We start from the raw sequence: 21622 nt of genomic DNA on the forward strand, positions 1-21622 counted from the left end.
CTCTCTCTCTCACACACACACACATACTCTCTCTCTCTCTCTCTCTCTCTCTCTCTCTCTCTCTCTCTCACACACACACACACACACACACACACACCCTGCAAACATTTATTAAATATCAATTCTGTCTTAGGTGTTAGGCTGGGTACTGGGCAGAAAAATGGAATCCTTTTTTGCCCTAATGTCTGAGCTCAGTCTTGGGTCAGGGAAGGGAGAGGTCAAGGCAGGCAACAAGGAATTATCTTTTAAAGTACAAGGTGGGTGCTGTTAACTGCTTCTGCCCAGGTTCAGGATGAGCACGTGTGAGAGGTACAGAGTTGTGAGCTGTATGTTTAGAAGAAACTGGAAGGCTTGGTGGAGGCAGAGTGTGAATTAAGCCCTCAGGAAATGGCTGCATTTTCTCGTGGAATTCTGGTTCGAGTTTTGGACTTTCTAACAGACCTGAGTTGAGAGACTTGTATACGTTTTTTTTTTTTCTCCTATCTTTTATTTTTCTATTGCTGTCCAATTTACTTTGTCATCCACCTACCAACTCAACCCTTGGCTTATTTTCTTGGAAGTAGCCTCAGCCAAGGTATAGCACTTACAAAAGATAATTGTTCTTTATTAGGAGGGAAACCCCACCTCATTTCTATGGTATTTGTAAAGAAAGAATTTTCATTTTTAAGATTTTGTTCTAGCCAAGTCGACAAAGCACAGTTCCTGTGGCCCCACTGCTAGAAAAAGAAATAACCTCAGTATGTAGAAACAGATGTTTAAATAGCAGCTCACCAAAATGAGATTCCACCTGTAATGGGAAGCAGAAAGCAGACGCAGGAGGGATGCCGAGAGCTGGCAGTCCACGCCACGGCCTTCCATTTCCTCAGGAATGTGCGGCCACGGGTGAAATCCTGCTAACAGGAATATACTTCTGGTTTTGTTGTCTAGTGATGTGGATCATCAGCACTTTTGAAACACAAAGGCCCATGGTCATGGGAAAAGCTTCTCCTCAAGTAGATGCCTTAGCAGTGATCAGTGTTATCTTAGCCAGAAAATATATGGCGGCCTTGTATTTGGACCCTCGGATTAATTCTATTTTGATCCTGTAAAGGGGGATATTCTCTTTTATAGGTGAGGAGATTGATTCTGAAGAACAAATAGCTTGCAGAATCGTAACTAGGATGGGATCCTCAGCCAGTGTGTCCTTTCCAGTGCTCAACAGACTTTCCAATAACGGAAACGTGGCGGTTAAGTAACATTCGCTATCAAGTGGAATATCTGGATACGAATCCAGGTCTGACTCTGTGGGCCTAGGCCCAGGTCCCTTTTCTTTATTTTTGGCCTTTGCCTCCAAGTCCACTTAGCCCTTGACACTATGTAGTAGAACAGACTTGAGTTTTAAATTATAGTTACCAAGACTACGCTGGCATCAATAGCCTTGCTGTTAGAAAAAACATACAACCTAATAAAAATAAATGAACATTCTGAATGAATATGGAAGATACATTAACTTTATTACATCTTAAATCATATCCTTTTATTCATTAGCCCACCCCCAAAAATATGCTAAGTCCTCACTTTTGTGAACAAAAGTTCCCATTATGAAGCTTTTTTTTTTCCTTACTAGAAGTAGAAGTAACAAGATAAATAACAGCCTGTAAGATATGTTGCACCTTGGTTGGTATGTGCTGAATAGAAAGTAAATAGAAAAAAGAGATATTGAGGGGATGGATGACCGGATCCACATGTAGTATTATAGGGGTCACTTTAGCTACTGTTTTCGGATTATTGAAGAGACAGCATGGGAAGAAGCCTGGATGCCGTGAGGAGGTTCCCGCAGTAGGCAAGCTGGGTGACACTCCTACAGGAGACTGGAAGAAGACTGGCTCCACACTAAAAATGGCCATAGATTGCCCCCATCTCATCTCCTGGATGCTTCTCTTCCTCAAAAGGTCATTGTTCCTCCCAGTATCACTGACTTCATCTATTTCTGTCTTTTCAAATTACTTCTCTCCTTCCGTTGTGTCTTTGGGCACAGGATGATGACAGCTTTGCTGCAATTAAACCCAGAACCATCTCTTGTGGTTTCCTTGCTCTTACAGCTTATAAGTATTCCTTCATAATAATCCCTGTTGACTTACCGTCTTTCAAATGTACCATCTGTTTCCTATTGAGACGCTGACTTATAAAATCAAAATTTCAGTTCAAGATGTAATGTTTTAAGTACACCTATTAAGTCAACCTTGCTAATTTAGTCAACCCATGTATAAATATTTGATATTATTGCATTTTTAAAATATGATTTTACCAGTTACTGACAAAGTACATTAACGTTTCCTGTTATTATTGGTAACATCTGCTGTATTTTAGGAATCAGGATTCTTGTAGGAAAGAAAGAAACTAGACAAACAATGTGGAAGGCAGAGGGGTCTTTATAAAAGTCCAGAAAAATAAATCCTGACTTAGAATGGTTTGATTTAATGATTTTTTTTCTTTTACTACAATGCCTCAAAACTATGTTAATCAAGAACCTTATTTTGATCTTTTCCAGGCTGGTGATTAGATATGCTATCCACACTTATTGGGCAGTGTCATGAAGTGCAGCTTTCTGTCAGCTCTATATGTTGCTAAGCTATGGGGTTGGATGGGATAGATTAAGTATATATTGCCAATTTCCAGTGGTTTTAACAGCCTCCATGTAAGTTGGGCATATGTGACACTCAACTTGAACTTGGGGTACTAGTATGAATGTTTGAGATATCACATGTATATGTATGTGTCTTAGGTCTGCTCTCCAAGAAAGAATAAGCGTATTACCTTCACAGCAAAATACTCAGACTGTGGTCTTTTTTTAATTAATTATTTTATTTATTTATATCCCAAATGTTACCTCCTTCCCAGTCCCCCTTCCCAGCGTTCTCCATCCCCATCTCCCCTCCTCTTTGCCTCTGAGGGGATGTTCCCCTCCACTGGGCATCCCCCTTCCACAGGGCATCAAGTCTCTGCAGGATTAGGCACATCCTCTCCCACTGAGACCAGACAAAGCAATCCTCTGTTACATATGTGCTGGGGGCCTTGGACCAGCCCATGTGTGCTCCTTGGATTTTGGCTTAGTCTCTGGGATCTCTGAGGGGTCCAGGTTAGTGGACACTGTTGTTCTTCCCATGGGGTTGCAATCCCCTTCAGCTCCTTCAGTCCTTCCTTTAACTCTTCCATATTGGTCCCTGACCTCAATACAATGACCAGTTAAGTGTATCTGCATTTGTCTCAGTGAGCTCCTGGTAGAGCCTCTCAGAGGACAACCAAGTCCTGTCTGCAAGCACAACATAGCATCAGTAATAGTGCCAGTATTTGGTGCTCACCCATGGGATAGATCCCAAGCTGGGCTGGTCATTGGTTGGCCTTTCCTTTAGTTTCTGCTCCATTTTTTGTCTCTGCATTTCTTTTAGACAGGAACAAATCTGAGTCAAAACTTTTGGATGTAGATTGGTGTCCTCATCCCTCCACTGAGGGCCCTGTCTATCTACTGGAGGTGATCTCTTCAGGTTCCATCTCCCCACTGTTGGACATTTTGGCTAAGGTCCCCCACTGAGTCATGGGAGCCTCTCACACCCCAGGTTTTTGGGACTTTCTAGAGGTTCCACCCTGATGCCCTCACTCCTCCCCATGCCCCACAACTGCCTGTTTCTAGTCATTCTCCTGGCCCCCTGGGCTTCTTTCCTGTCTCCCCCTATACATGATCCTATTCCCCCTTTCCCTCTTTCCTCCCCCCCCACCCATGTCCCCCCTCCCTCTGTCTCCCATGATTACTTTGTTCCTCCTTCTGAGTAGGATTTAGCAACCTCACTTGAGCCTTCCTTCTTATTTAACTTCTTAGGGTCTGTAGGCTATATCATAGGTATTCTGCACTTTTGGGCTAATATCCACTTATCAGTAAGTACATACCATGCACACTCTTTTGGGTCTGGGTTACCTCACTCAGGATATTTTCTAGTCCCATCCATTTACCTGCAAAATTCATGATGTCCTCATCTTTAATAGCTGAATAGTATTCTGTTGTGTAAATGAATCACATTTTCTGTATCCATTCTTTGGTTGAGGGACATCTGGGTTGTTTCCAGCTTCGGGCTATTATAAATAAGCCTGCTATAAATGTAAAGAAGCACATGTCCTTGTGATATTGTGGAGCGTCTTTTAGGTATACGCTTAGGAGTGGCATAACTGGGTCTGAAAAGGCAGAACTATTTCTAGTTTTTTGAGAAACCTCCAGATTAATACTCTGAGGTAGTGTCTGTCTTTGTCATTAAGGTGTCTTATATCAGAATGGTGGATCCTGTTGATATGTACAATCTGATAGCCTGTGTCTTTTTATTGGAGAATTGAGTTCCTCGATGTTGAGAAATGTTAAATATAAAGATTGATAATTCCTGTTATTTTTGTTGTTGGAGGGGTATTGGGTGTATATTATTCTTTTCTTTTGGGTTTGTTGTGAGGTGATTAATTTCTTGTGTTTTCTTGGATGTAGTTTCCCTCCTTGTACTGGATTTTCCTTCTAGTATCCTCTGTATGGCTGGATTAGTAGAAAGATATTGTTTAAATTTGGTTTTGTCGTGAAATATCTTGGTTTCTCCATCTATGGCGATTGAGATTTTTGCTGGGTATAGTAGTCTGGGTTGACATCTGTGGTCTCTCAGGGTCTGCATGATATCTGTCTAGAATCTTGGGGCATTTTAGATTCTCTGTTGAGAAATCAGGTGTAATTCTGATAGGTTTGTCTTTATATGTTACTTGACCTTTTTTCCTTACTGTGATCTTTTAAAAAAATATTTATTTATTTTATGTATATGAGTACACTGTAGCTGTCAGACACACCAGAAGAGGGTGTCCTATTCCATTACAGATGGTTGTGAGCCACCATGTGGTTGCTGGGAATTGAACTCGGGACCTCTGGAAGAGCAGTCAGTGCTCTTAACCACCGAGGTATCTCTCAAGCCCAATAATTTTTGTTTATTTATTTGTTTTTCAAGACATGGTTTCTCTGTGTAACCCTAGCTGTCCTGGAACACACTCTGTAGACCAGGCTGACCTCAAATTCAGAGATTTGCCTGCCTCTTCCTCATAAGTGCTGGGATTAAAGGTGTATGCCACCACCACCCAGCTCTTACTGTGATCTTGAATTAACATTTGCTTCTGAAAGAAACCAGAGCTTCTGGGCTATCCTGCTAGTCTATTTAGCAAGGAAGCTAGCAATGACTTCTAGAGTTAAAGGGACATAGACCTGAATGGGGTTTAACATGGTTCTCAGTTCCTCATACCTGATGAACTAAGCTTCAGTGAGGTTTATAATCATAAAAATCTCAAACCATCAAAATCCATGAATTGGAAATGACAAAACACTGCTCATTTTTGGTAATAAGAGATGTTTGCATTGCTTTGGAGGACCAAGAATTTACCATGTCTTTCCTACATGTACTGCACCATTGGATGATAATAGATGAAGAGAAGAGTCAATTTACTGAGAAATTTAACAAGTAAAAAGGTAATATTAAAATTAAACTGTCAGGCTGGAGAGATGGCTTAGTAGTTGGGTGAAGTAGAAAATTTAGGGTTCTTTGGAAAGTTGGTTAGATGGTGTTTTTCTGGGGCAAACATGTAAAGGAACGTTTCGCTGACATGGACACAGGTAGAAGACTAAAGCAGACTTGTGAAGTAATATTTTGCTGAAACAGACACAGGAGACAGGATGTTCTGCTAAAGCAAACACATGAAAAGACACAAGATGAAGGATTCTTTGGTAATGGCATGCATGTGTTTGGTCCTCCTTACCTTGTGTAGTTGAGCTGCATTTGTTGGGACTCCACAGAGAAAATCACACCAAAAAATTTCTGGTGGTGTGCTGCGGTTTCTTGTCGCTTCCTCAGACTCAGGCTGATTGGAAGAGTGATGTCAGCTCCGTGATGTTTGGAGAGAGTATAAAAAGGACTCAATGGACAGTGACAGAAGCAGAGCTAGGCTTTTATAGAGCTAGCTGTGCAACACCTTTTGATTTTGCTTATTCACTGATCTTTGCTTTGCTGAGAGGCACAGCTGAGAATTTCTCCTGATGTTCCTCCTGGTCCCTCCTGCTGACTTGTGCTGAGGCTGAGGCTGAGGCTGAGGCCTGGCTGTCTCTGCTAGGTAGTGCCACTGCTGCTGAGTCGTGTTTGCTATCCCAGCTCTACTGAACTGGACTGCTGGTGTATCCGTGAAGTGTTTTCAAGTGGATTGAGCAGCTGCTGCTAACTTTTGAACTGAACTGCCAATTTCCAGACAACACAGTTGGAAGTTGCTCAAAAGAATCTTTCTAAACAGGTCCACTTTCTTTCCCATTACCTCTGGTTGGGAGGTGGGCTAAAAGGGAGGTTAAAACATTTAAGAACCATCATTAAAAATAGATTTTGAAAAAATTAAAGTTGCAGTTGAAAGGACTGGCTGCTCCTCCAGAGGACTCAAATGAAAGCTTACTGCCTTCTGTAACTACAACTCCAGGGAATCTGATGCCCCTAATAAAAACAAATCATAATGTCATCATGGAGATCCCAATGAATTGTAACTATTCAGCAGCACTAGTAGACAGCAAGCCCAGATGTGATGAGCCACTGGCTGCTCTTCCTGAGCAGGGGTTCAGTTCCCAGCATCCACATGGGGACTCAGAACTGTCTGCAACTCCTGTTCCAGGGCTCTGACACCCTTACACAGACATACAGGCAGGCAAAACACCAATGAACATAAAGTCAAGGTAAATCATATATTTAAAAATAAATAACAATTATTATTATTAACGTGTCTACTCAGAAGTCAGAGTACAACTTTTGGGAGCCAGTTTTTAGTAGTATGGTTGATTTTAATGCTAATTTACCACAGATTATAATTGCCTGAGCTGGGAGCCTCACCTGAGGAGATGTGCTGGTCTCCTTGATGGATGTGTCAAGATCCATCCTGAGCAGCATCTTCCAGTAGCATCAAGGATAAAAGACACAGTACCTTTGCTCCTTGGCTTCTCCTCTAGCCCTGCTGCTACAGATTCCTTTCCTGATGCCAGAACCAGCATTTCCAAACTCTCACCATGGTGGACTAGCACCAGTAGCTCTCCAGGAACCGCTTGGCCTTTTGGCACCAGATGGAACTGCTGAGGCACCAGCCTTGAGGAAAAAGCAGCTGCTGGTTTTCTGGCTGCCACCCATGGAGGACAGCCAGCTATGGGACTGCTTCAACTGTGGAGGCGCTGGCCTCAGGGGACCATGGAGCTCCTGGGCTCTCAGCTGGGGGGCGGGAAGGGAGACAATGCTGTTGTTACGATTTTAAAGGAGTCAGAAGAGGACAACTCCAGATCTGAGTAACTGGAGTTGCCTGGTGGATTGGTTTGAAGCGGACTATGAGGCCGATGCTTTAACACATAGATTTTGAAACATGAAGCATCTGAGTGGGGATGCCAAAGAGCCAGTTAAATAAATAGGTCAGGAGTTGAAGGGGGAGATCTGCCTGGGGTAATAAGAAAAGAGAAATGGTGAAGTCATGGAATCCTCAGGTTCTTTATCCATTAGTATGTTTTTATATAGTGTATACATCTTTCTCTTTTTTATGGTCCAAAAGAAAAAGTATGCATGGGGGTGTGCAGAGAAAAGGACCACAGGCTGGGAGGCAAGTGGCAGTCTGGGGCTGAGTCCTGTGACGACAGGCAAGTGACTGATTTGCTGGGGGCCTGCCCTAAACTTGAATCAACATTTTCAAAACTGACCCCTGACCTGCTACCCTGGAACACCCAGGGCTTGGAGAAAGAGTGTTAAAAAAGAGTTGGGTCAGAGGGAACCCAGGGACCAGGATGAACCTTCTGCAGAGAAGCAGGACACAGTTGGATTTACAGGGAGCACGGTGGCCTTAGACAACCCAGCTCAGGTCTGCAACCTTTGAGAAACCAGAGTGGGAGATATAGTGGCCCAGGAAGCAGAGGGAGAACTTTTTATTTATATAAATGCTATAAATTGAGATGGTTCAACTTTCAACAGATTCAGATGTGTGAACAGTGAGAATCTGCCTTCTATTTTGGTTCCATTTGTACACAGCCAGTGTTAGCAATTTCATAGTATGACCACAGTTTTCTGTCATTTTAATGGTGATAACTTAACAGTTCCCAGTTAATGAAGATCAAGTCATCTCCAAATTTTGCCAGTACAAACTCTGAATAATCTTTTACATGTCATTTCTAAAATACGTAAATTGGGTGTATAGGTGGAAATTTAGTTAACATGAAATAGCACATAATAATATGTGTATTTGTAATTTGGTAAGTTTTACCACGATGCTATTGTAGGAGTGTATATTATGTGATCACACCAGCACTGTAAGGGAGTGGGCATCTTTCCATATCTTCACTACCCTGGAAGCATAGTCAACTTTTTCCTTCACTGTTTTGGGAAAAAATTCCCACCTTAGTATGGCTCTATTATTTTTTCTTACTTTAGAAAGGTTTATTTGTATGTGCCCTTTACCTTCGTGTATATGTGTTCCTTGGACCCCCTGGAAATGGAGTTATAGACAGCTGTGAGCTGCCATGTGGATGCTGAGATTAAACCCTGATCCTTTGGAAGAGTCAGCAATACTTTTAACTGCTGAGCCATCTCTCCAGCTCTGAGGAAGATTGTTTTTTAATGTATTTGAAATATTTCTATATTCTTACTGTGTACAATCTGCTGCTTGAAGACTTTTGTTGTTGTTTTGTTTTGTTTTGAGACAAGGTTTCTCTGTGTATCCCTGGCTGTCCTGGAACTTGTTCTATAGACCAGGCTGGTCCTGAACTCACAGAGATCTACTTGCCTCTGCCTCCTGAATGCTGGGATCAAAGGTGTGTGCCACCATAGCTGGCACTTGAAGACTTTTGAAGAGAAAAAAAAGGTTCAAGACATTTTTTAAAATGTCATAGACAATAAAATATTTCTATTATTCAAATTAAGTTTTTAAAAAATTCCTTCAGGGCTGGAGAGATGGCTCAGCAGTTAAGAGCACTGACTGCTTTTCTGAAGGTCCTGAGTTCAAATCTCAGCAACCACACGGTGGCTCACAACCAACTGTAATGAGATCAGACGTCCTCTTCTGATGTGTCTGAAGACACATTGTACTTACATATAACAATAAATAAATAAATCTTTAAAATAATTCAAAAATGTTTAGGGAAAATTCAAGGACAAAGGTTATAGTTATATAAAATCTTAGTTCTGTGACAATTCCCCTGGGGATCTGCTTAGCAAGGCTACTATGAGTAGTCACAGAAATGGATATTTGAACTGGATAAGTCTTTCTGAAGTGTTACTCAACCTCAGGTATTTCATTATAAGAACATAAAATTGACCAATATTATGTTCGTAGCCAGTGAGCAATTAACGGTTTTTAAAGATGATTTCTCAAGGGTTTTTTTTTAATCTCTTAATTTTTTTTACCATGTATTAATTCCCTTTGCTTAACAGAGCCTAATGTTAATGCATATGAAAACAACTGCATGCACACACACACACACACACACACACACACACACACACAAGTTTATCTGTAAATACATGTCCACTCTACACACTAAAATGCTTCAGACTATAATATCCATTTGCTGTTTTCATTACAATGGACCAGTCTGAGACTGTATATAAACAATTAATACAGAAAATAAGAAGGAAATATACCCATGCTAAAGCTAGATTAGTTTACTTTTCTAGCTGAGGCTCTTTGAAGGAGAATAAGGGAGATCACTTGCCAACATAATGTTAAATTAAATGTCATTTTATGGCTTTGCTTTCTAAAATAAATAACTTTCATTTATAGTATCTCCCTACAGATGTTTGTACATCTCAGCTATTTGACAAAACATCCACAAGATGGTGCCATGGTTAGCACGTTAGTGTGGGGGTTTGAGTAACAAAGGGGAACACTACGCACCATTATATGGGAAAGGCCGTCATACTTTCCTGACTCAACTGTATCACTACCCATTAGTGGATGCCATTTTCAGATGATTGCATTTCATATCCATGGTTTTTGTTCTTTGTAAACAAATTTCCTCATTGGACCTATTAAGTAACAATTCAAATTGCTACAGAGACAGGAATTGGACCTTTTCCACTTTACAAATTGATGGATATATTTTTAGTAATCCCCCTTGCTTAATCTTTATGTCAGGATAAAAATACTATCCAACTGGATTCCTCTAACTAGTATAAGTTAAACCTTAATATGGGCAAGGCCTTTGCCGTGAATAGAGTTGAGTTTCTCCAAATTCATAGTTGAAGCTCTAAGTTTCCAAATGAAGATCTATAGAGTAGGTTTTTAAAGAGGTGACTAAGGTGAGATCGTAAGGGGGAGACTCTTGTCTTGGACTTGCTGCATTTATAAGACAGAAGATCTTAACTCTTTCTGTGTCTTACATGTGAGGATATAGCCAGAAGACTGTGATCCTGACCATGCTGGTATTCTGGTCTCAGATTCTTATGGGTAGAACTATGGAAAAACATACGCCTGTTTTTTTGGCCACATAGTCTATGATATTTTTAAATGGAAACTCAAACACCTCTTCTCTCTTTTCCTATTCTTCTTCCTCCTCCTCTTCTTCCTCTTTTTCCTCCTCCTATCTCCCTTATTCTGTATGTTGGGGATACCCAGGGGCTCATGACTTCTACAAAGTAACTTATCCACTGAACTACATATGCCACTCACAAAATAATTTTAGCAAAGAAAAATATTAAAATTTCAGAAAGCAATTTTAGAATACCTGTTTAACAGTTTGTTTTCTATTGATGTGCTAAAGGACTGACTTAGAGCAACCTGGGGAGGAAAGTAAAGGGTTTCTTTGGCTTACATACATGTCTTGATCACAGGCTGTCATTGAGGGACGGCAACGCAGGAAAAGGCAGAGGCAGAGGCAGGAACCATAAGAAGAAGCTGCTTACTGGGTTGCTCAGCTTTTTTTTTTCTTTAAAATATTTTTAAGATTTAATTTTATGTGTGTGGGTGTTTTGTCTACATGTAATTATATATGTGTAACGTGTGCCTTGTTCCTGCAGAGGTCAGAAGAGGGTGTCAGATCCCTTGGAACTGGGGTTATGGGTGGTCGGTCATAAGCCACCATTAGGGTTCTGGGTTCTCTGCAAGAGCAGTAAGTGCTCTTAAACTCTGAGACACCTCTCCAGCCCTTCAGTTTGCTTCCTTATATAGCCCAGGAACACCTGCCCAGGGATAGGCCCACCGCAGTAGGCTAGGCCTTCCCACAGTAATCATTAACCAAGAGAATACCCCATAGGCCAGTCTGATGGAGGTAATTCTTCAGCTGAAGTTTCTTCTTCCTTGGTGACCTCGGTTCGTTTCAAATTGAAAAACACTAACCAGCACAACCGGTATTACAGAACAGATAAAAATTTGTATAGCTAATACTGTTCAACTTGTTATTTATATAACTAATTACATGTAATTATTAGTCATACTGAGACTGTTGCCAATGTAGGTCAATATGGCTGTTATAAGACTGGTGATGTTAGTGAAGCAACTAAAGTAATTATTGATTAGATTTATTTTATGTGTGTGAATGTTAGGCCTGCATGTATTTCTGTACCAGGTATATTCAGTGCCCACAGAGGCCAGGAGAGGGCATCAGGCCTCCTGGAATTGGAGGTACAAGAGCTTATTAGCTGCTATATGGGTGCTGGGAATTGAACCTGGGTCCTCTGCAAGAGCAATCAGTGCTCGTAAGAGATTCTTCTCTTTGGCTCCTGATATAATCATTTTAAGAGTATTTACTTGAGGGAAAATTTGGAGGGGATTCTGTTGGATACACACGGCTCATTTTCAAAACAAGCTAGTGGTGTGCTGGGAGATAATGAAATTCAGGAAGGCACGGGAAAGTGAGGAACTGGGCAAAGGGAAGTTTACACTCTGACTATGAAGAAGATGTGTGGAAATGCCTCTGAATTTCATACAAACACTTGAAAGTTATTGTTTTAGAAAATTATCTGCTGGGCATGGTGGCACATGCTTTTAATCCCAGCACTTGGGAGGCAGAGGCAGGTGGATCTCTGGATTTGAGGTCAGCCTGATCTACAGAGCAAGTTCCAGGACAGCCAGGGCTACACAGAGAAACCCTGCCTCAAAAAAACCAAAAAGTGAGGTGGGGGTGTGGGTGGGTGGGTGGTGGGAGGGGTGGGTGGTGGGGGCGTGGGGGGCAGAAAAAGAAAAACGAAAATTATCACTGAATCATAGTCTTTGCAGATCTCCACTGAAGTGTGGTTAGTATTAGTTCTCCTTGAAATCTGAAAGAAGTCTTTGATTCTCCAGTTTTCACTCATGTGACAAGCCTGTCATAGGATTTTTGCAGATCCTTGTGTGCAATAGGCTTTTTGAAGGAATTTTTATTCTTGATTATGTGTATGTGTGTCTGTGTATGGGCATGTGTGAGTGTAGATGCATGCAGAGTCCACAACAGAACATCAGATCTAGAGCTGGAGTCATAAGCAGTTGTGAGCTATACAACATGGGTGCTGGCAATTGAACTCCAGTCCTTTGAGAGAGTAATATATACATATTCTCAACTGCTGAGCCATCTCTCCAGATGATGTGAAAAAGCCATCATATTTTCTGTCCCAGTCTCTCCTCCTCCTCCTTCTTTCTCCCCCCACCCGCCCTTGTGTGTGTGTGTGTGTGTGTGTGTGTGTGTGTGTGTATGTGTGTGTGTGTGTGTAAGACAGGGTCTCACTATGTAGCCTTGGCTGTTCTGGAACTCACTTTGTAGACCAGGCTGTCCTTGCATTCATAAAGAACTGCTTCCTTCTGCCTCCTAAGTGCTAGGATTAAAGGAATATACCATCACATCCAGTGTTTTTACCTCATTCTTGAGTTACTAGAAAAAAAATCTAGCTATATTCTCAGATTTTAACTAGTAGTAGTAGATTTTAACTGTTTGCAAAATTATCTATTGCTTAAGAATTACCTTTCATAATTTCATTTTCCATTGATTTATTTATTCTCTTTATGCCCCAATTGCAGCCCCCTCTCCTCCTCTTCTCCCAGTCCCACCCTTACAATTCCCACCCCCTATTTCTCCCTCCCTTCTCCTCAGAGAAGGGCAGCCCCCCCCCAAGGTACCACACTACTCTGGGACATCTAGTCCCAGGAGGACTAAGCACGTTCTCTCCCTAGGCAGTCCAGTTAGGAGAAGGGGTCCAATGGCAGGCAGCAGAGTCGGAGACAGTCTCTGCTCCAATTCTTAAAGGACTCATATGAAGACCAAGCTGTACATCTGCTACAAATGTGCACGAGGCCTAGATCCAGCCCTGAATGCTCTTTGGCTGGTGTTTCAGTGTCTGTGAGCCCTCATGAGTCCATGTTAGTTAACTCTGTAGGTCTTTAATTGGTCCTTGACCCTCAGCTCATTCAGTTCCGTCCCTGACCCTTCCATAAGACTCTCTGAGCTCCACCTGATGTCTGGCTATGGATCTCTGCATCTGTTTCCATCTGCTGCTGGATGAAGCCTCTCAGGAAACAGTTATGCTTAGTTCCTGTCTGCAAGCATAGCAGAGTATCATTAATACATCCCATGACTGGGCTCCCTATTATGGGGTGGGGCTCAAATTGGGGCAGTCATTAGTTACATTGATAACACAACTTTTCAGAACTCTTGATTCCTTTTAGAAGTAGTCTGAACTTTAAACCCCTTTAATTACTGTTTCTTTTTTCCCTATCTTTCTTTCAAGAGTTATCTCTTTAATGATTATCAAGCCATTTGTTTATTTAATGCAGATACAACTTGAAAACACTGAGGGTTTGATGTTAAACTTTAAAATCTGAAATAATTCTGAAATTTAAAAGAATAGTAGTCTTACACTCAGATTCACTAAATGTAAATGTCTTCCTATTTTTAGTTTATCTTTCCTGCTCCATTTCCCTATGTGCACTCTCTCTCCCTCTCTCCTCTGTCTGTCTGTCTGTCTGTCTGTCTGTCTGTCTGCCTGTCTCTCTCATGCATGTACATGCATGTATGCGCATGTGCCTAGTAGGGTAAGTTTAAGAATATATACATGTATTTGAACACATGTGTATAAGGTATTCTGAGTCATTTGAAAAATGAGACTTGCAGACAGAATATCCTTAAATAATTTTGTGTTATAAAAATAAGAGAACATCCTCCTGATATACTCATAATTACCAAGTTTAGAATGGTCAGTACTGATGTATTTGTGTTGTCAATTATTAACTGTTATCTCAGTAATGCTTTATGGTGCTTGGTTTGGATATGGTATGTATTTGTTCCTAGAAGTCTCTTTTTGGGGGGGTTGTTTTTTCAAGACAGGGTTTCTCTGTGTAGCCCTTGTTGTCCTGGAACTCAGTTTGTAGACCAGACTGGCCTCGAACTCAGAAATCCACCTGCCTCTGCCTCCCAAGTGTTGAAGGCGTACGCCATCACCGTCCAGCCCCAGAAGACTCTTGTTCTGCAAGTTTGTTCCCTGGTGTGACAGTATTGAGGAATATTAAGAGGTGGAACCTAGTGGAAGATGATTGGGTCTTTATGAATCCCTAGAAATAGATTTATTTATTTCCCACGAGACTCAGCTCTACAAAATTAAGTTGTGCAAGAAGAAATCATGCCTGGAAACAGGAAGGAAAGAGCGACTTCTATGGTCTCCTCTGTGGGCGTGTCTCCAATTCACCCAACTCTACTAGAGGTTCTACAACCATTACCACTGACTTCCAGGCATGACATAGCAGCTCTTGTACATATAGCAACTATGATTATTTGCACAAAATTGTCACAAGCTCGGCCCAACAGCACTCTGTCATAGAAGGAAGAGGGACTCGTGGGTTCTGATACCTTCCAGATGAGCTGCTGACAATTAGTGATTGATGGGGAGAGATATTTCTTCAGTGATATGACCATTGGTAAGGTACTCATGTGCCTTTACATAACCCTAATTAAAGTCACTCTCTCTCTCTCTCTCTCTCTCTCTCTCTCTCTGTGTGTGTGTGTGTGTGTGTGTGTGTGTGTGTGTGTGTATGTGTGTGTGTTAAAGTAGAAAGAAGAAGCCTCATGGGAATGGGAGGAGAACAAGAGAGGTCATTGTGGGTGAGGGTGGGGAATATGGTCAAGATATCTTATGTACATGTATGAAACTAATAAACTCATTGTGTGTTAATGTCTTTATTTTTTTTTCAGAAGGCTCAGCATGCATCTCATTGATACTATAGTGACTAAGACCATGACAAGGGGACTCTTAGAGGGTACCCCACACTTTCAGAAGAAGCCGGATGCAGCTCATGCTTCTGGCCTGGGATTTCTTATGGAGTTGTGTTGAGACACTGGTTACCTGTAGATTTTACTAGATCACCAGCATCTTCTAAATGCTCACTTGAGTGACCAGCTGGTTTGAGCTGGTTTCTGTTCTCTCTGTACATAAGCCCTTAACTGGGTTTACCAAGTATTTTTACAGCATTCTGATTGTTTCTCTTGACGCAAAAGTCTAAAGCCAATCCAAAAAGGAAGCAGCCATACCTTTAAAATTCCCTAGCTTGGGAAGTCACACAAATGTTACTTTCAGCATGTCCTGCTGCTTACCTCGACTAGACTTATTCAAAGTGACAGGAGACTACAAAAACAAAAACAAACAAACCCAAGAACATTAGGATATCATTGGGTACCATCAGCATTGAGGAAATTCTACCTTATTTTCTCTCATCAACTTCTTCCTTCCTTCCTTCCTTCCTTCCTTCCTTCCTTCCTTCCTTCCTTCCTTCCTTCCTTCCTTCCTTCTTTCCTCCCTCCCTCCCTCCCTCCCTCTCTCTCTCTCTCTCTCTCTCTCTCTCTCTCTCTCTCTCTCTCTCTCTCTCTCTCTTTCTTTCGTTCTTTCTTTCGGAGTGGAAGGAGCCTTGATGAGGGAAACCCTGAGTGAATGTGTACCTTTGGCCTGAGCAAGGCCATGTAAGACACATAGCAAAGTGGCAGATTTTCCTGCAGGGTGAGGCTCAAAGGCATGGCAAAACCTTTCTTTGTCTGTGTGCAGATGTTGACAGTGTGAAGAAAATGTCCACCATAGCCTCCTCCCTTGGAAATTCACAGTGTAAACAGTCCACCCCTGTAGAGACTGCTCCTCCAGAGATGAGCTAAACCTGCCTCTTTGATCATCTCTGTATCATAAGCTGGCCCCCTTGTTTACCTTGTTTATCTGTAAGTAGTAACCCCACCTCCTTCCTTATGTGTATGTGGTAACTCCACATCCTTGTTTATCAGTAGGCAACAACCCAGCCTTTCTGAATGCCACCTATACTTCTTTTCAAGACTTATTTTTTTATTTATTTAAAGTGCGTGCGCATGCATGCATGCATGCATGCATGTGCACAGGTAAATGCAGATACCTGTGGGGGCCAGGGATCCCTCTGAAGCTGGTGATTGTGAGATGCTGGTGTGGGTACTGGGAGTTGATCTCAGGGTCTCTCGAAGAGCTGGTCATGCTCCTAACCACTGAATCAACTCTCCAAGTTTTTTTTATGCCTTCTTTAAAAAGACAGGCACCCATATATTCTCTTGTTTTTCTCTTCCCACACAGCATTAGTGTACTTACTGTTCTTACAACTTCCGTTTCCTGTTCTGGCAACCTATTTTGTGCATGTCCCCCTGGTCCTTTCTTATGGCTTTGCACTTTCCTTTCCTGTGTGAGAGCCATAGCTTATGCAGCCAATTGCCCATTATATTGGTGTATAATTTATGATCTATATCTAGCTGTTTTCAGTATTCTAGGATTACAGTTGAGCCACCATTTCTCCAAATGCTCTTCCTTCCTTTCCTTTCTCTCCTTCCGGGATTCCCTTAACATCTGCATTGTTTTTCTTATTGTCTCACAGGGCTGTGAGACTATTCATTTTTGTTCAACCTCTTTTTCTTTCTGTTTTCTCAAATTGAAGACTTTCAATTAAGCATTTTTCATATACATAACAGTAAACAATTGATCCTCCAAAACCATGCTTTGGTTCTGTGGACTCAACCAATTGCAGGCTGAAAATATTTTTTTTTTAAAATGTCAGGTGTGCAATATTGGTAACATTTTACATTTACTCTCAAAACAACAATATAATAATCATTTAAAGCATTTACATTGTATTAGATGCTGCAAGTTACCTAGAGGTGATTTAAAATATACAAAAATATGTGCAAAGGATATCTCTAAGTACTTTGTTGTTATATGAGAGACTTGGCCAACTGTGAATTTGATCACTATGGGGGTCCTAGAACCAATCCCCGATGGGCACCAAGGGATAGCTAGATATGGGTCATAAATTATTGCATAATTGTGGCTTCAGAAGGAGGAAAGCTAGCAGAAAAATATTTTTAAATTAATGGTCTAGTTTTCCACAAATTTTATTAAAAATATTAATGTCTACATAAAAAAATTTTAGGGACTCAGAAGACTTCAGTGAGGATGTGTGTGCTCACAGACATCCAGAGTCATGGGCTTAGAGGTTTTCTGGTAACATGATTTTCTAAAATATTTTAAAATATTTGTTTCCAGATGGCTGCGTGTATGCTACTAATTACACCAAAGCTGCTTTCTGATGAGTGCCTTGTCCGTATATTTTGTGTGTAAGACACATCTCTTCCTTGCTGAATGACAGGTGTTTTAGTTTAGGTTTTGTTTTTGTTTTTCCGGTGCTGGGATCAGACTCAAGGCTTTGCACATTCTAAGCAAGCCCATTGCCACTGAGCCATAGCCCCAGCCCAGAGTCCATCCAAGTTAATAAGTGACTCGGATGGAAGGCATCAGCCCTAACTAATCTTTGGATTAGCTGCCATGTTTTTTTTTCCTGGCAGAGAAATCTTGCCAAGGGAAGTAAGAGAAAAGATCAGAGAGTTAACTGTCTTGCAGAAACACACAACGTTTCGATTTGTTTCTTCCTTCCTCTGCAGGAGCTTAGATTGAGGTCCGAAGCCAGGGGCTCTTCTTTACCGGAGTGGAATCGTCTTTCATCTTTGCTTGACAGTTGGCCAGTTCTTGCCAGCACTCATTGCTTTCTTTCAGCGTCTTGCTACAAACACCAAGCAACTGCCAATAGACATTACATGCTGGCATTTTTAACCCCTTCGTGTTCATCTCCACATTATAGCAGCACATACATTTACTTCCAAGATTATGGAGGCCACTGTTTTCTGAAACATTTTTTCCACATGTGATGGCAATCAGCTTTCTCTCATGGATCCACACACACTGCCAGACTACTAAGAAAACACTCCAGATCTGAGTGCTTTTCTTACAGCATCATCTCTCTCTAATACTGAAGACCCCACCAATCAGGTTCATCCATAACACAATGACACTCAGGATTTTAAACATTAGAGATTTTTGTTTGTTTGTTTGTTTGGGAGTATTTCCCTTTATTGAAAATAAATGTTTTTCTCGCATAATACATCTTAACTATGGTTTCTCCTTCCTCTCCTCTTCCCAGTTCCTCCCCACCTCTCCTTCCACATGGATCCACTCCATTCCTGTCTCTCATTAGAAAACAAACATTCTTCTAGGGAATAATAATAAAATAAAATACCATATAATAAGATAAAGCAAAACTAACATATCAGAGTTAAATGAAACAGACAAGCAAACAGAAGGAAAAGAGACCAAAAGAAGGCACAGGAAACAGAGACATACTCATTCACACACTTGGGAATTCCATAAAAACTAAACATAATCTGTATGCAAAGGACCTGGTACAGACCCATGCAGGCCCTGTGCTTGCTGCCTCTGTCTCTGTGAGTTCATATGTGTATCAATACTATGTATCGATACTGTTGCTGTAGAGGGTCTTGTTTTCTTGGTGTCCTCCTTCCCCTCTGGCTTTTACACCCTTTCTGCCTCCTCTTCATAGGGTCCCCTAAGCCCTGGTGGGAAGGATTTGATGGGCACATCCTCTTTAGGGCTGTGTTCCACAGTCTCTCATTCCCTGCATACAGTCTAGCTCTGAGTCTCTGTATTTCTTCCCATTGGTTGCAGATAAGCTTCCCTGATATGACCTTCCTGAGTGAGGCACTGATGTGCTTCCCTGGCTAGCATGTTAAACATGAAAAATTTAATACAGGGAACAAGGCACTTAGAAAACCCCTGGACCAGTATCTTCCAGTATCTTGGAATGATGACCAGCCTAAGTCTGAAGTGATGCACTGCAGAGAGCTCTCAGTCACCACAAAATCTGTGCTTTCAAGGATCACAGAGGGGTCAAGAGGAATTTCAGCAGTGGAGCATTTGCCTGAAATACATGAAGCCCTGGTTTTGATCCTTAATTGTGCAGGCACCACAGAAAGAGAAATAGTTTTAAAATTCCCCAACTTTTCCAAATACACAGTGTGAGAACATCAATCTAAATAATGTATCATAATTCACTAATGTGAACAATTCGATGCACGTTTCCTTATATTACTGTTTAGTTGCATCCTTAAAAGCATATCATTGGGTTTGATTAGTGAGTATTTAGAATTTTTACATGCATTTTCTCAAGTGAAATTGGCCTGTGAGACTTATAGCTTACTTGATTTTTTCTTTTTTTGTGTGTATATGTGTTATGCATGCTTTTTTTCTGTTTTCATATGTGTGTGGGGGTGTATGTGTGTCCATGTGTGTAGAGGCCCAAGGTTGATACTAAGAATTGTCCTCCATTACTCTCCATTTTATTTTTTGGGGCAAGGTCTCTCAATCAAACCCAGAGCTCACCAATTCAGCTGCTCTTCATACTCAGCTTGCTCTGGGGATTTGGTTATTTCCCCTGTTTTGTGACAAAATGCCTGAAATAAACAACTCTAACAATAAAGGATTTATTTTGGCTCAAAGTTCCCTGTTACACAGTCCACCATGGAGACTGGCATCTGTCTAGCATCTGATCAGTTTTAGAAATCAGAGAAAAAGAACTGAAGCAGAGCCAGGCTCTGATCTTTAAAGGATCATTCCCAAAGACCTACCTCCATCAGCAAAGCCCCACAACCTACCATAATAACATCACCAGCTGGGTACCAGGTTTTCAGAGGGTTCCAGGTTTTCAAACATGAGCTAATAGCGGACATTGCAGATTCAAATGATAATAGTTTGCCAAATGACTTCCCAGACCCACCTCAAAAAGTATATTTTTTTTTCAAATGATTTTAATGCTTTGCTGATGTCTGGATTCCCTTTATGCCCTGAAATATGTATTTTAATCTTAATGTACACTGTTTGATCTTTTAGGCCCAACAATAATTATCTCAGTCTTCAAGAACACTGGCTTGGTTGTTATTTTCATTGTCTCTAACTTTGACTCCCTTCTCCTCATCCTCCCAATATTTTTGTCACTATAAGCTGAAGTGGAAACTTCTAGTTTCTTAGAAAGTTAGTTATGTCAAATGATGTTTTGCTGGGACAGGTGAAAGGATGTCTTGCTAAAGCAGACACATGAAAGAATGTTTTTCTGAAGCAGACATAGATGAAAGGATGTTTTTATATAAGAGACACATGAGGAGGCTGGAGAGATGGCTCAGAAGTTAAGAGCACTGTTCTTCCAGAAGTTAAGAACTGGCTGTTCTTCCAGAGGTCCTGAGTTCAATTCCCAGTACCCACATGGTGGCTCAAAACCATCCATAATGAGATCTGGTGCCCTCTTCTGGTTTGCCAACATACATGCAGGCAGAATGATGTATATATAATAAATAAATCTTTGAAAAAAAAATAAACATGATGAAAAGGACCAGTGATGAAGGAGTATAAATACGACCCCACAGACAGTGGGGGGCAAGCACTGAGCACCGGTTTGGTTTGCTCTGCTTCACTATTCTTTGCTAACTACATGCATGTATTGGCTCACCTTACATAGGCATTGAGTTCAACTTGTGGTAAAGCAGCCATTGAGAGAAACTCTCCCAAGAACTGCTTGAGGTTCTTGCAGAAGCTTGTTGCTTCCTTGGCCTTGCCTTAGGCTGTTTCTTGAAGATTGAACAACAGCTGCTGGTTCATGCCTGGTGTCTGCCTACCTGGAGGACTGCTCTGCAGCTGCTGAGTCATATTTGGTGTTTGCTATGGGACTGACTGCTGAGAAAGAAGATCAAGCTCACCCCCAAAGAACTATTGCTGAACGGGTCCACTTCCCTGTATCCTCATAACATTTCTCTTTCTCTATCTCTGCTAGGTGGTGGGCTAGGGGAGAGGTTGAACTGTTATTAAAAATAGTTTGCAAAAAAGTTATGCCTACAATAAGCTTTCTAGATTTTGTTTGTATTTAAATATCTTTGCCAACTTAGACTTATTCTTAAGGTCACAGAGTGTGTTCATTCAATATTTGTCACATTTGCACGCAGCCTTTGTTGAGTAAGAAGTCACCTCAAACCTTTATCTGGTTAGTATTCTCAGAAAACTATTATAAAAAGTTTACTTAAATAAAAATTTAAAAGCTAGGGGTAAAGCTCTGTTTTTTTTTATGTTGGGTATGAAAATGACTATTTTAGATAAACACTGAGTGTCCAATCAATTATACTGAGCAAAACTAGAAAAGATAGTTAATTTTCTCAATAAGAAAAATCAAACATTTAAAAGCTAACAGACTGGAATGATGGTGAGTTGATTTCTAATAAGATGCA

The 21622-nt window shown here is 41.1% G+C and overlaps 1 protein-coding gene across 1 annotated transcript in view; it reads right to left on the minus strand.

Moving 5' to 3' along the window:
- The window catches only part of C3H1orf185 (chromosome 3 C1orf185 homolog), a 65606-nt gene extending 47481 nt beyond the window's left edge, over positions 1-18125 (minus strand). The window contains exons 1-3 of the mRNA XM_052175821.1: positions 17982-18125; positions 15941-16084; positions 15599-15629 (exon numbers count right to left, since the gene is read on the minus strand). Of these exons, the coding sequence (XP_052031781.1) occupies positions 15599-15629; positions 15941-16084; positions 17982-18125 (319 nt within the window). The remainder of the gene's footprint in view (positions 1-15598; positions 15630-15940; positions 16085-17981) is intronic.
- Between the last annotated feature and the right edge of the window lie 3497 nt (positions 18126-21622).

The sequence above is a fragment of the Apodemus sylvaticus genome, chromosome 3 (assembly GCF_947179515.1).
Source record: "Apodemus sylvaticus chromosome 3, mApoSyl1.1, whole genome shotgun sequence".
NCBI classification, from domain to species: domain Eukaryota; kingdom Metazoa; phylum Chordata; class Mammalia; order Rodentia; family Muridae; genus Apodemus; species Apodemus sylvaticus.